This window comes from Ascaphus truei, chromosome 8, assembly GCF_040206685.1.
Source record: "Ascaphus truei isolate aAscTru1 chromosome 8, aAscTru1.hap1, whole genome shotgun sequence".
NCBI lineage: Eukaryota > Metazoa > Chordata > Amphibia > Anura > Ascaphidae > Ascaphus > Ascaphus truei.
Genome location: NC_134490.1, coordinates 64,189,817 through 64,201,908, shown reverse-complemented (window position 1 = coordinate 64,201,908; position 12,092 = coordinate 64,189,817). Strand labels below are relative to the sequence as shown.

General features: G+C 42.3%; 1 protein-coding gene across 11 annotated transcripts in view; it reads left to right on the top strand.

The window, feature by feature from the left end:
• Positions 1–12,092, top strand: part of ZFYVE27 (zinc finger FYVE-type containing 27) — a 65,056-nt gene that overhangs the window by 36,055 nt on the left and 16,909 nt on the right. For 6 of the 11 annotated variants that reach the window (XM_075612355.1, XM_075612365.1, XM_075612356.1 and 3 more), the window contains 2 exons: positions 3,702–3,722; positions 4,825–4,969. In XM_075612355.1, coding sequence (XP_075468470.1) covers positions 3,702–3,722; positions 4,825–4,969 — 166 coding nt within the window. Of the gene's footprint in view, positions 1–3,701; positions 3,723–4,824; positions 4,970–6,532; positions 7,229–12,092 lie in introns of those variants that run through there. The other 5 variants (XM_075612358.1, XM_075612357.1, XM_075612362.1 and 2 more) reach the window with 2 other exon arrangements.

The window sequence follows — 12,092 nt, the reverse complement described above, 5'->3', positions numbered from 1 at the left end:
GTGTAGCAGCTAGAGAATTGCACCAGCATATGAAAGATCAAGGGTTCAATTCCTGTGTGTGTTTCCATGTCCGTTAGCAATAAAGCATTGAATGTTATTAAAAAAAAACAAAAAACGTTAGAGATGTTTTTAAATCGGAAGCCACGCTCAGGCAGCGTTATAAGCGGATCTGCGTTGTACAGGATCGCGCTGTAACGGTGTTGAGCTGTATAAAGACACCCATGATGTAGTATGTCAAATATATTGAAACAGGGGATTTTGACTCCATCGCACTCACCATTTTAGAAATACCTGTATAAGCAGGCTTGAACTAATTTCGGATGCAGGATGAGGCTGAATGAATACAGGAGAGACACTCCACTTACAGCGATTTTGGCGGCGTCTCGATGAGCCCCATTGGGCTGATGGCATCTGACATCACTTTTTGGCCTCCACGTAAGTCTCTGAAAGCAAATCCTCTAGCACCCTACGTGTTTCGCATAGTTGGTTCTTTTTTTCCAAGTGTCTGACAGACCCCTGAAGCCACAGAAGCTGCGCTGGCTATAGAACTACTGACCAAACACCAAAGACCTCAAGAACTACTGACCAAACCGGTCTACTTCCAATCACTTACAAGATTTTTATTAAGATACTCCCTAATTGGAGACCCGAGACCTTAGACACTTGCCCAGCCTAGAGAATAAGTGGGATTCTGCAGTGGATACAACACAATGGACCACATCCAAGTCATACAAGAAGTGATTTCCTGAAGTAATGAATATTATCTATCATTCAGTTTAGGATTCGTAGATTATGAAAATGCATTTGATTCTATCTACACTTTACCGGTCCTGGATGCATTAAGAAGACAAAGTGTTGAAGAAACGTACATTGATGCTATAAATAACATTTACGAGCAAGCCACATCAACCATTAGATTGCATGAAGATACAAGCAAGATGAGGATCAGCAAGGGGGTGCAGGCAGGGGAGACACCATGTCACCAAAGCTTTTCACAGCAACACTTGAACAATTCTTCAAGACCTTGGAGAAAAGGAATCAAAATCAACGGTAAATATTTGATTTGCAGATGACATTGTTATTTTTGGCAGAAGTCCTCAAATTGGATAACTCGCCATAGCAAGTAAGTAGGCAACCATATGAATCCTAAAGCAATTAACAAATGTGTCAAGTCTGCAAAGATCAAAATAAATGGAATAGAAGTCTAAGACTGTCTACCTTGGTCGGCAAGTAACAATGGATAGGAACCGTTTCAATGAAATCTAATAGAATGAAGATGGGATGGAGCACATTTTGGAAGCAACAAGACCATATTTCAAGGGAATCTTACACTGTGGCTCAAGAGGAAAGTTTTCATCCAGTGTATTCTACCCGTGCTCTCATATTGATGTGAAATTTGGACCCTAAATACGATAATTCAGAAGCTTCAGACAATGCAAGAGAAGTATGGAGAGCTGTATGCTGGGTTTTACCTGAAGAGATTGGTTTCGAACCTATTCATTAGTTTTCCTAACAGTCTGTGACCTCATCACGAGGGTGAAGAAATATAAAATGGCAGTGGGCCGGACATATCACAAGAAGAAATGACTTATCGTTGGGCAAAGATGTTAGTCTACTGGATTCCAAGATAAACTAACAGAAAGATGGGAGGATGAAATCTGAAAATTTGTTGGAACAATGTGGAGAAGTGAAGCTTGCAACCGCAGTACCTGAAAAATCATTGGGGGAGGCCTTCATCCAGCAATGGGTTGGCAAGGGCTGAAGATGGATATCTCAAGTCTGACACACAATGAGATTGTGGTACAGCGTTAGGCAAAAGGGGAAACAAAGTTTCCTCCACCAAACCATAAACAAAACTGGTTTCACGTCCACACAGGCTGCCAAAGTCTCTTCTAGTCTATAAAACACCACATCGTCTTTAAAGTAGTAGTTGCCCCTGTTTTTTTTTTTTTTTTGTGTGTGTGCGCGAAGCAGGAGTTCTGTGTAGCTACAATGCGTTCATTTCAGCTCTGCGGACTCCCTACTCCTGATGAAGTTGCTGGCAGTAGCGACCCCTCCAGGGGAAACAGAATGGCATTTAAATCTCTTGCGTTAAGTGGCCCAACAGGAAGCCACGGCATAATCTGTTGCGACTTCCTATTGGCCTGCGGGATTTTTAATACTAGGAAACAACAAGCGACACCTTTCCTGTTGCATGTACATATCTCGGGAACCAGTGGGTTAGACTATTAACACTGTTGGAGGAATGTCTACACTGTTTTTATTTAAAACAAAACAAAAAGTATTGTTTAGGCAGCGCGTGTGGTTTTTCTCTGAATGTTATCATTGGATGACTGCTTATTTACATTGGAGAGGTTTCTTTAGCTATTAAGATTAAGCATTACTGGTTTTCACTTTGATATATACACAATTTTTTTTAGTACCACTGCTGATATAGCAATTTTAGTCTTCCTCTTTAAATCGCTGCCCATTCTCCTTTGATAGGCCAGGTTTTTAAGGGATGTCATATCTAAGTTACAGAAAGCATACTTCTGATAATATATTATATTTTTGATACTTTCCCTTGGTGCGCATGTTATCTATCTATGTGTTCTTCTATTCGGATGTGTTTTGGTGTGTTTCATTGCATTGCTTGATTTATCAATTCTTAGAACACGAATGTCCTGAAGCCTCTTCTACATCTCACACTTGAAGGGGTTCCCTCTGCCAGTATGTTGTTGTTGTTTTTATCCCAGTATCTACCTACCTTCCCATGGCATATGTTAGACATGGTGTTTTTATTGAAAAACTGCACGTAGACGAAGAACCAGACTGTAAATCCCGGATAATGTAAAACCTGTATTTGGAGCTACTTAAACTAGTATACTTTTTACGAAGAAGCAGCCCAGTACGCTTGTACACATCTACTTTGTATGATTATTCACTGAAGCATGTATGGTTTTTTTTATGGGTGAAAATATTTTCTTGCCGAACACAAAATCTTACTTTAAAGCATTTGCTTTGTAAATAGAGGGAGTACCATGTGGAGCAGCAAAACAATAACAATAAAACCAAAAATGCTCATGTAATAAAGAAAGTCACAGATCATGGTAAGGAAAAGGTCACATTAATTTGTTCCCTTTTCCTTTCTAAATTTGAAGCCTATCTACTGTATGTATTCATTGGGTCTCACTCCATAAAATGAGATTTAAAGCTGATTCAGCGCTACTGCCCCATTGACTTGAATGGGGCTAAATTGGCACTATTGCACATTAATGAATAAGCCCCTTCACCCCCCCCCCTTTTTTTCCCCATAATGCAGAATCATTCTAACATTCCTGAATAACTCTGAAAAAGGAATTAACCAGCCAGTCCCGTTTTGTAATTTTAGAATGTATTGAACCCAACCTGTAAATGTAATGCACCTGAAATCCTGTTTCAAATATGCATAAACCCAGACTCTCCCCTTCATCAAAAAGGGATCAAGTAAGTCACATCATTCTCTGCTGCAACGGAAAACTGCCTGGGAAACATTTGTAAGGGTTGAGTAATACAAGGAGCTGCTTCCTAGACTTTCACTGCTGTAGTGATGAAGCGGCTAATACGGAGGCGCTGGAAATCCCCTTGTTTTAGAGACCCCACTGTTCGGTGCACTTTGGAGCAGTGATGACTGAAAATGTCTCGTTCATAATCTTCTCTCTTTCCCATGCTGCTTGAGAAAGGAACAACAACTGATGACAATGGTGAGTGCAGGCCGACGAGGAAGACCATATAGCCGCAGATGCTCATATAACATTATGCCGTGATCGTTTGAAAGCTGCAGTCTGAAGCCAGAATTGTGCATCTCTGATCTGCTAATAATATATTGGGGGAAATGAACGTGTTTGAAGCAGCAGTACCACCAACTCGGACATATTGCGGTAGATAGCCAAGGAGGCAGCACTAATGAAGACCACCGCAGCACAACATCCCCTGCTGCTTATGGTGGGCTAGATGTATAGGCTCACAATATTTGTAGACGGTGGAACGTGCTGTTCTGCCTGGGTGTCTACACTACCCGCATTGCTGTCAGCCAGTATGAACCCTCCCACTTAGAGATATTGGGGAATAGGGAGGCTGACGGCTTAAAGTGTATTCTTTTATACACTAGTGCTTCATTAGGGTAGTGGCCACAGTCGGTATAATATCTAGCTCAGGGGTGGCCTACTTCAGTCGTCAAGGGTCACCAACAGGTCAGGTTTTAAGGATATCCCTCTTTCCGCACAGGTGGCTGTCGTTGACTGAGCCACCTGTGCTGAAGCAGGGATATCCTTAAAACTAAAACCTTGATCCAGATGCACTATTTTCTGACATCACTTATTTGTATTTGATTTTATTTTTTTACCATGTGTGGTCAGAGGAATTTATATGAAATCAAAAGTAAGACGTGGGAGTTCAATGCACGCAAAACAAAGTAAAACTGAAAATGACCGTTTGTGGCGCAGCAATGCCAAAGGGGAACCACCCAGCCAAAGTTTCCCCCAAATAGTATTATATAAAAGGAAAATATCAGCTTAAAGCAAGAAGAAAATCTCGGTGCATACTGCAAACTGGCCTACTCGTTTCGGTCCCAGCCACGACCTTCTTCAGGGCAGTCCTGGGCGGGACTGAAACGCATAGGCCTGTTTGCAGTATGTACTGAATACATTTTCTTCTTGCTTTTTATTTGGTGTGCCTGTTAATATTATCCTTTTATATGGTCACTTAGTGGCAGTAATAAAGACGCCAAAGGACTAGGTGACCCTGTCTGATCTACGTGTTTTAAAACTTTTCACCAGACTTGTTTGTGTACGTCTTGTTTGTTAGGAGGATGATGACGTGTCCCAGTGCACTGTAGAATATGACCAGAGCTTGCAGGACAATGGTTTCCTCAGTAAAAACGATGTCCTCAGAAGCAAAATGTCCAAGCTGACAGAAAAGCTGCGCAAACGATATCCCGTCAATAACTTGGGTATGTGGACTTTTTCATTCTTTAGCGAGAACTGCTAGTGTGTACCATAGCACAAGATGGAAATGTGATCTAGTTCTGTCCTCAAGGGCCACCAACCAGTCAAGTTAAGGATATCCCTGCTTCAGCACATGGCTCTGTCAATGACTCAGCCACCTATGCTGAAGCAGGGATATCCTTAACCTGACCTGTTGGTGGCCCTTGAGGACTGGTGTTGGCCACCCCTGTGGTTAACTGGCAAAGTGAGCTAGTGTGAGATTTGTCTCCACTCTGAAACACCGTCCTGTCCAGTTTGCCAGAATAACACGGACTATGTGAGGTAACCTTAGTTTGTGTGTAAAATACCCTGTTCTGGTTTATTGAGGCGTAGTATTCAAACAAATGCACCTTTTTTTGTTTAATTGAAAGAGATTTGCCCTGGTCTGTGGCCGCTGTGTAAAATATGCTTTGCCAGAATGGCCGAATATGGGACATACATACTTGCCATCTCCTGAGAGATGTGAAATGTTACACTGCCAGGCCATGCAAGGAAAGCAATGTAATAGCAGACAGACATTCTTTTCATTCTGTTTCACTATGGATTACGAGTTAAGTTTGGGCTTAGGCTGCTAACTGGAAACATGAGCCAGCTCTTACACATTGGTTGGTGAAAAGAATCTAAAATAAACATGGAGTAAGCTGGTTTTACCAACATTAAGTTTAATTGGGAGCAGTATATAACTGTAACTAGATTAACCCCCTGGTTGCTAAATGCCACCTGCCTATCTCTCCAATGTTGTGAAGGTTAAAACAAAGATATGTAGTTTAATTCTTAGGTTGATTTTAGTCAAACAAAAGTGAACGCACTTGTTGTGGTGTTGTCTTTTTAGACTACCAGAGGGATGTTCATAGCCGCAATTGTGACACTGAACTGAATTAAGAACACTAATTTCATCCAAAATGATGGCTTTCAGACCGCGATAAAGTTCCATCGCTAACAACTTGAGTCGGATATATCCCGGGACCTAGAAGTAAAATGCTGTCGCTTTGTAGCTCAACACATACTTGTACCATCTGGAATAGTTTCCTGTGTTTGTGGCAGAAAGCTCAACTTTAAAACCTCCCTCTGTGGTATCTTGCTGTGCTATATTTTAGATGCATTTTATTCTTTAAGTTGAATGCTTGGCCACACTAGCCAGGAGTCCTCCTGGAATACAGCATGAGCGATATGTGTAGATCTCATGCTGGCGCCTCTGTAGTGAGAAATGACTCGTCCTCTACGACATTGGACCAGGAGTGACCAACTCCAATCCTCTAGGACCACCTACAGGTCAGGTTTTAAGGATGGACCCTGACTCAACACAGATGGCTCGGTCAACGATTGAGCCACCTGTGCTGAATCGGGGATGTCCTTAAAACCTGACTTATTGAGGGCCCTTGACGACTGGAGTTGGCCACTCCTTGGACCACGAGTCATGAAAATCCGTTTTATTCTAAATATCATGTAACATTTTAAATCGTATTTATTTTCTCTCTAAGATATAATGTTTAATCTCTAAATGCCTATTTATTCTATTTCTGTTCTAGACTATTTACAGTAAATTGACTGCACCTTAGGAAACCTGTATCTTCTAAACATCTCCAATATTGAGCGTATAATATAGGAACTAGGTAACTTCTATGTTTTTAGCACTTGGGTAAATAACTGTATTTAGTCACCAATATTTGTATGGATAGTAGGGATATGTGTGGAAATGTATTTACTACACAATGCTCCGGGGATCATAGCATTCATGGTGGTCATTTTAAATTGGCAGTGTTTATATACTCTCCTCCAGGATCCACACTTCAGTGTTTTTCTTTACTTCCCTGCTCAGAGAACGTTTCTTCTAAAAGATAGCAGGTCGATGAAATGTCTTTTGGTGTAGTTACGTTACAGTAAGTTTCAAGCAAGAGTGTTAAACTCACTTTATATGACGGGCCTCATTAGATTTCACTGTACTTCATACATACCATACAGTTTCAAAATATGCCAATAATACATAGTAGTATTGTTGTATGCTAGATGTCGGCATTAAACAATCTTTTCCCCCCCACGTGCTCTTCTCCAGCTTCTGCCCCCGGCTTCTCCCCTACATGTTCTCTCATGCTACTCCTCTACGTATCCTCCCCCTCCTTTTGACTCTCGCCCTCTTTCTCTTTCATGTTACACCTCCCCTCTCGCGCTGAGGCCCCGGTGTGACCTTCCAGGCTGGCGGCGCGTGCTGCTGAGATCCCCAGTCTGAATTGAGCTGCAGGGGAAAAGATAGGGGGCGTGGCGGGGGGCGCAGCCATGAAGTCTCCCGACAGGTTCACCCTCATTGGCTTAACCGCTGGGGGGGGGGCGTGGCCAGAGCTCCGTCTCAAGTTGTGAACACAGATTTCCTGTCTTCAGAGAAATCTGGTCATGCGGCGGGCAAGGTGGGTAGCGGGTCCGGCCCCATTGAGGGGCGGCTCTTGTCCCTGCAGCACCCGTGCAACAGGGACCAAGCCTTACTTACCCTCAACAACAGTGTCTCACAGAGCAGATTCCGCTGTGCTGATTAGGAGCAGAGGGGATGAGGTGAAATCCATGCGAGACGTGGTGTTACAGTGTCGCAGCAGCAGGGATACGTGAAGGCTAACTGGGTACTACTAGTGGGCCGGCAAGCCTCGCGATAGTTCCTGCTGAAGTCTAACGGGATAGCAGCGTGGCAGGGTGACGAGGCAGCACAGGCCCCTCCCCCACGCTGGCTCTAGAATATCTCCGGGCAAAATCAGGTGATTAAGCTTCCGCCACATGCTGCACCTCCGATCTGGCTCTGCGGGACGGACAAAAGTCAGCCATGCCAGTCTTATGTTTGACACCCCTGGTTTAAAGGTTTCACATCAGGTTCCTGAGAAGTGCTACAAACAGCAAGTGATCTTCAGTTGCTTAACATTCATCACTACTTTCATTGGAAGAGTGTTCTCCAACTATCAAGTACTGGAAGATTGTTCAAAATAAGTTGGAAGGCAACATTTTATTATTGAAGATTAGTATAGTGTTTGGGGGGGGGGTATTGCTCCTGCCCTAATGGAAGTTTTGGCAAAGGTATTCTGTTATCTTGTAAGTAAAGACATACTGTACATTCCAAGATGATTCCTCAAGTGTCATACAAAACCTTGTTGGATCAAAAGTATGTAGAGTCTCTCACTGCCTCCCTCCACTGCAGATACCGAGAGGTCTCAAGACTAAAATGTCTCTCGCAGGCCTTTGTAACCATCAAGAAGCTTTTAAAATGATGGCATTTTATTAGTGATACCAGCTCTGTGTTGCACTGTGTTTTTTTCCAAATACCATAATTTAGCAAAATTATTTGGTTATTGGAGCCTCTTGTGTGACGAGCTGCTGGGAGCAAAGTCCTTCATTTCTCAGAGACTTGGAACCAATTTTCTTATCAAGGCTTCACTGTTTTCTGCTTATTGTAATTATAATAATAATGTTAATTTTGATATCTGCTGGGGCTTTGGTAGTGTAAGAAGTTTAAGAATTTTCCCATACGTGATACAGAATGTGCCCTATCGCCTCCCTGACGGGGAGAAGGGGACATCTCATAGACGTCCTGCCATGAAAGGCTACAGGAAAAACAAATAAGTAAACAATTTGTATCTGACCTACTTTGACTATTGTGCTCTTTCGCACATTTTCATTGTTTTAACATCTTCAAATGGAAAGATGTGAACCAGGAGAGGTGTAATATAGGACCAGTGAACTGAGAGGTGTTTGTGACCAGTGAACTAGGAGAGGTGTTAAAAAGACGTGTGTGTGTGTGTGTGTGCACACACAACTAGGAGAGGTGTATAGGACTTTTGTAGATCAACCTGCAGTGCCTACTTCCACAGCAAGTTTTATTTCTATTTCTATAAATTACCTTTTTTTGTATGCAAGTACTGTACTTCAGAAGGGAGCTTTAAAATGTATGTATGTATGTATGTATGTGCAGTCAGAGTTTACACATTTTATCATACAGGCTGCCAACTTCCTATTTATTTAATTTTAGTGCAATAGTCATTACAACAACATGCGTTTTCCTGCCGTGGGACCTAAAATGTTTGCAAATGATACATTTTCCCAAGAAACTTTTTTGTTTTGTTTTCTTTTCATTTTCTTACTTGGACAGGAGTGAAAATGTATCCTTTTCCTCCCTCCTCAATGTTGTACAAATTGTGCTGTGCCACAGCTGCTGCCTCAAACTCCTGACATCTCTCCTACTTTACAGGACCCACCACAGAGCAGAAACGTAGCAAAATATATTGTATTTTGTTATCAGAATTGCCATCTTTTCTATGATCTGTAACTCTCTTGTTTGGGACCTGAATGTGCTGCTCAGAAAATGCAGTGCCAAGAATAACTAGAGCAGGCATGGCCAACTCCAGTCCGCAACAGCTACCAACTGGTCGGGTTTTAAGGATAACCATGCTTCAGCACAGGTGGCTGTCGAAGACTGAACCACCGGTGCTGAAGCAGGGATATCCTGAAAACCTGACCTGTTGGTAGCTCTTGAGGACAGGAAGTGGCCACCCTCTGCCCTAGACACTTTTACCCTTATTCAGTTTGTTGAGACGCAAGATAATACATGGCAATGCATCAGCTTAAATTAAAGTGAATCGAGGTTGTTGTGTGCGGTTTACCGCTTGTTCTGTTACTCTGTGCTGTATGAGGATGTATGTGCTGTTACTCTGTGCTGTATGAGGATGTATGTGCTGTTACTCTGTGCTGTATGAGGATGTATGTGCTGTTACTCTGTGCTGTATGAGGATGTATGTGCTGTTACTCTGAGCTGTATGAGGATGTATGTGCTGTTACTCTGCTGTATGAGGATGTATGTGCTGTTACTCTGTGCTGTATGAGGATGTATGTGCTGTTACTCTGTGCTGTATGAGGATGTATGTGCTGTTACTCTGTGCTGTATGAGGATGTATGTGCTGTTACTCTGAGCTGTATGAGGATGTATGTGCTGTTACTCTGCTGTATGAGGATGTATGTGCTGTTACTCTGTGCTGTATGAGGATGTATGTGCTTTTACTCTGTGCTGTATGAGGATGTATGTGCTGTTACTCTGCTGTATGAGGATGTAAGTTATTCTGTGCTGTATGAGGATGTATGTGCTGTTACTCTGTGCTGTATGAGGATGTATGTGCTGTTACTCTGTGCTTTATGAGGATGTATGTGCTATTACTCTGTGATGTATGTGCTGTAAATGCTGTTACTCTGTGCTGTAAGTATCATTTACTTGGAGAATTGAAAGCTCCCTAAAAAAGCCTTGGCCACTTCCAATAACTACAGCTGCTCATCCCGATGTTTAATATTTATTTTCTTATATAGCAGTGACGGTGTACACCAGGGGAGGCCAACCCCAGTCATCAATGGCCACCAACAGGTCAGGTTTTCAGGATATCCCTGCTTCAGCACGGGTGGCTCAATCAGAGACTCCGTCTTTGACTGAGCTTCTGATTGAGCCACCTGTGCTGAAGCAGGGATATCCAGAAAACCTGACCTATTGGCGGGGAGGGATTGAGAACTGGAGTTGAGCACCCCTGATACAGAGCTGTAGACAAATCTGTGGCTAATTTGTTTGTGGCAGTTCCTGTAAATGAATCGCCTGTGAGTGGAGTGAAAACATGTAGCCTGGTATATCCATGCTTTGTGAATTGGTATTGCTTTTACATTTAAGGCAGAGGAGGCATGAATTGTTCACTTTCAGCAGAGGTCAAAATGTATTACCGCATATAAATGTAACCAGTACAGTTCGCATGAAGACGGTCAAAGTACTGGTTAAAGTGGCAGCCCCGTACTACAGAGAATTAGGTTTCGGGCAACCCTGGCAATTAACCTCTTGGGGGTTTGCAGTGCATCACCGTGCAACTTTAATCCAAAGAAGTGTGGCGGCGTTCTCCTTCCAAACACCAGTGGAAGTAAAATAGAAGTGAAAGTATCAAGATTACGGTGTATTCTTTTATTCCATTGCTATTCAATGTGTATCTAGCGCCTATGCAGTAGGAGGCCTAGCGTTTTTATATGCAGTGACTAAGGTTGCTTAAAATAAGACTATGTACTGTATAGTGCGCTAAGATTCTTCACGTCTCCTAATGCCTATTGTGATGGCACTGAGGAAGTGTTGGGGAAATATAACCCTAGCATAGAGCAAACCATTCAATACAGAAAGATGTCAGAAATGATTCTACTCTACATTTGTACTTGATGGTTATAAATGATCAATGATTTTTTGATACGTTGTATTGATACAACACTTTGTCTCCATTATTATTTTATTAGTTCGTACCTATTGGACAGTCCTGATTGCTTGCATTCAGCTTTGTTCTGTGTGTGCTTTTGCTTTTGAAGCTCGCTCAGATACAAACCTCCTGGGGTTTATGCACTGAAGAGTCCAGAGCAGCATTCATTGTTAATGAAGGGCTGGGTTTTGCACTTTGCATGCATTGCTTGTCTTTTAAAAGACCAAATAAGATTACAGCGGACCACCAATAGTGCAGTTAAACTCTTGACTTCCTCCAAATAGAGGAAGATTTCCACCCACAGTATTAGCAGAGTGATCCTGTGAAACGCGTAGGTTCAGTCTTAGTCGTGGTATCTTTGGAGCTGGGTTTTGACAGGAGAACATCAGAATCCCCCCCAATCCACTTCCAACAGAGCTAAGCTGCAATATTATTCTTTCTGGGGACTGACCCTGTTTCCCGGAATCTTACCAGTGAAGATGGCACTATGTCCTGCGGGGGCATTTATAAGGCCGTTCTGTAGAAAAACGCATCCTTGTGGCTTCCTACTATCCTGAGATTCATCTGCCATTGGGTGTGGGCCGCCCGGTTCATATCCTAAAAAAAAATAAAAAAATAGCCGGGATTCCTGCTTTATTCTGCTTTATTCTGCATTATTGGCACATGCTTTGCCCTTTTACAGTTCTTCACAGAAGAGCGCTGTTTATTATTTGGTAGCAGCAAATTCACAGAAGAATATACAAGATATTGTATGTGTTACATTTATTTTCAACCTTTTCCACAGCAGGTCTTTTTAATTATTGGAAATTAATTTTCTAATGTGTAATATGGTTTTTATTTTTGTAGTGAC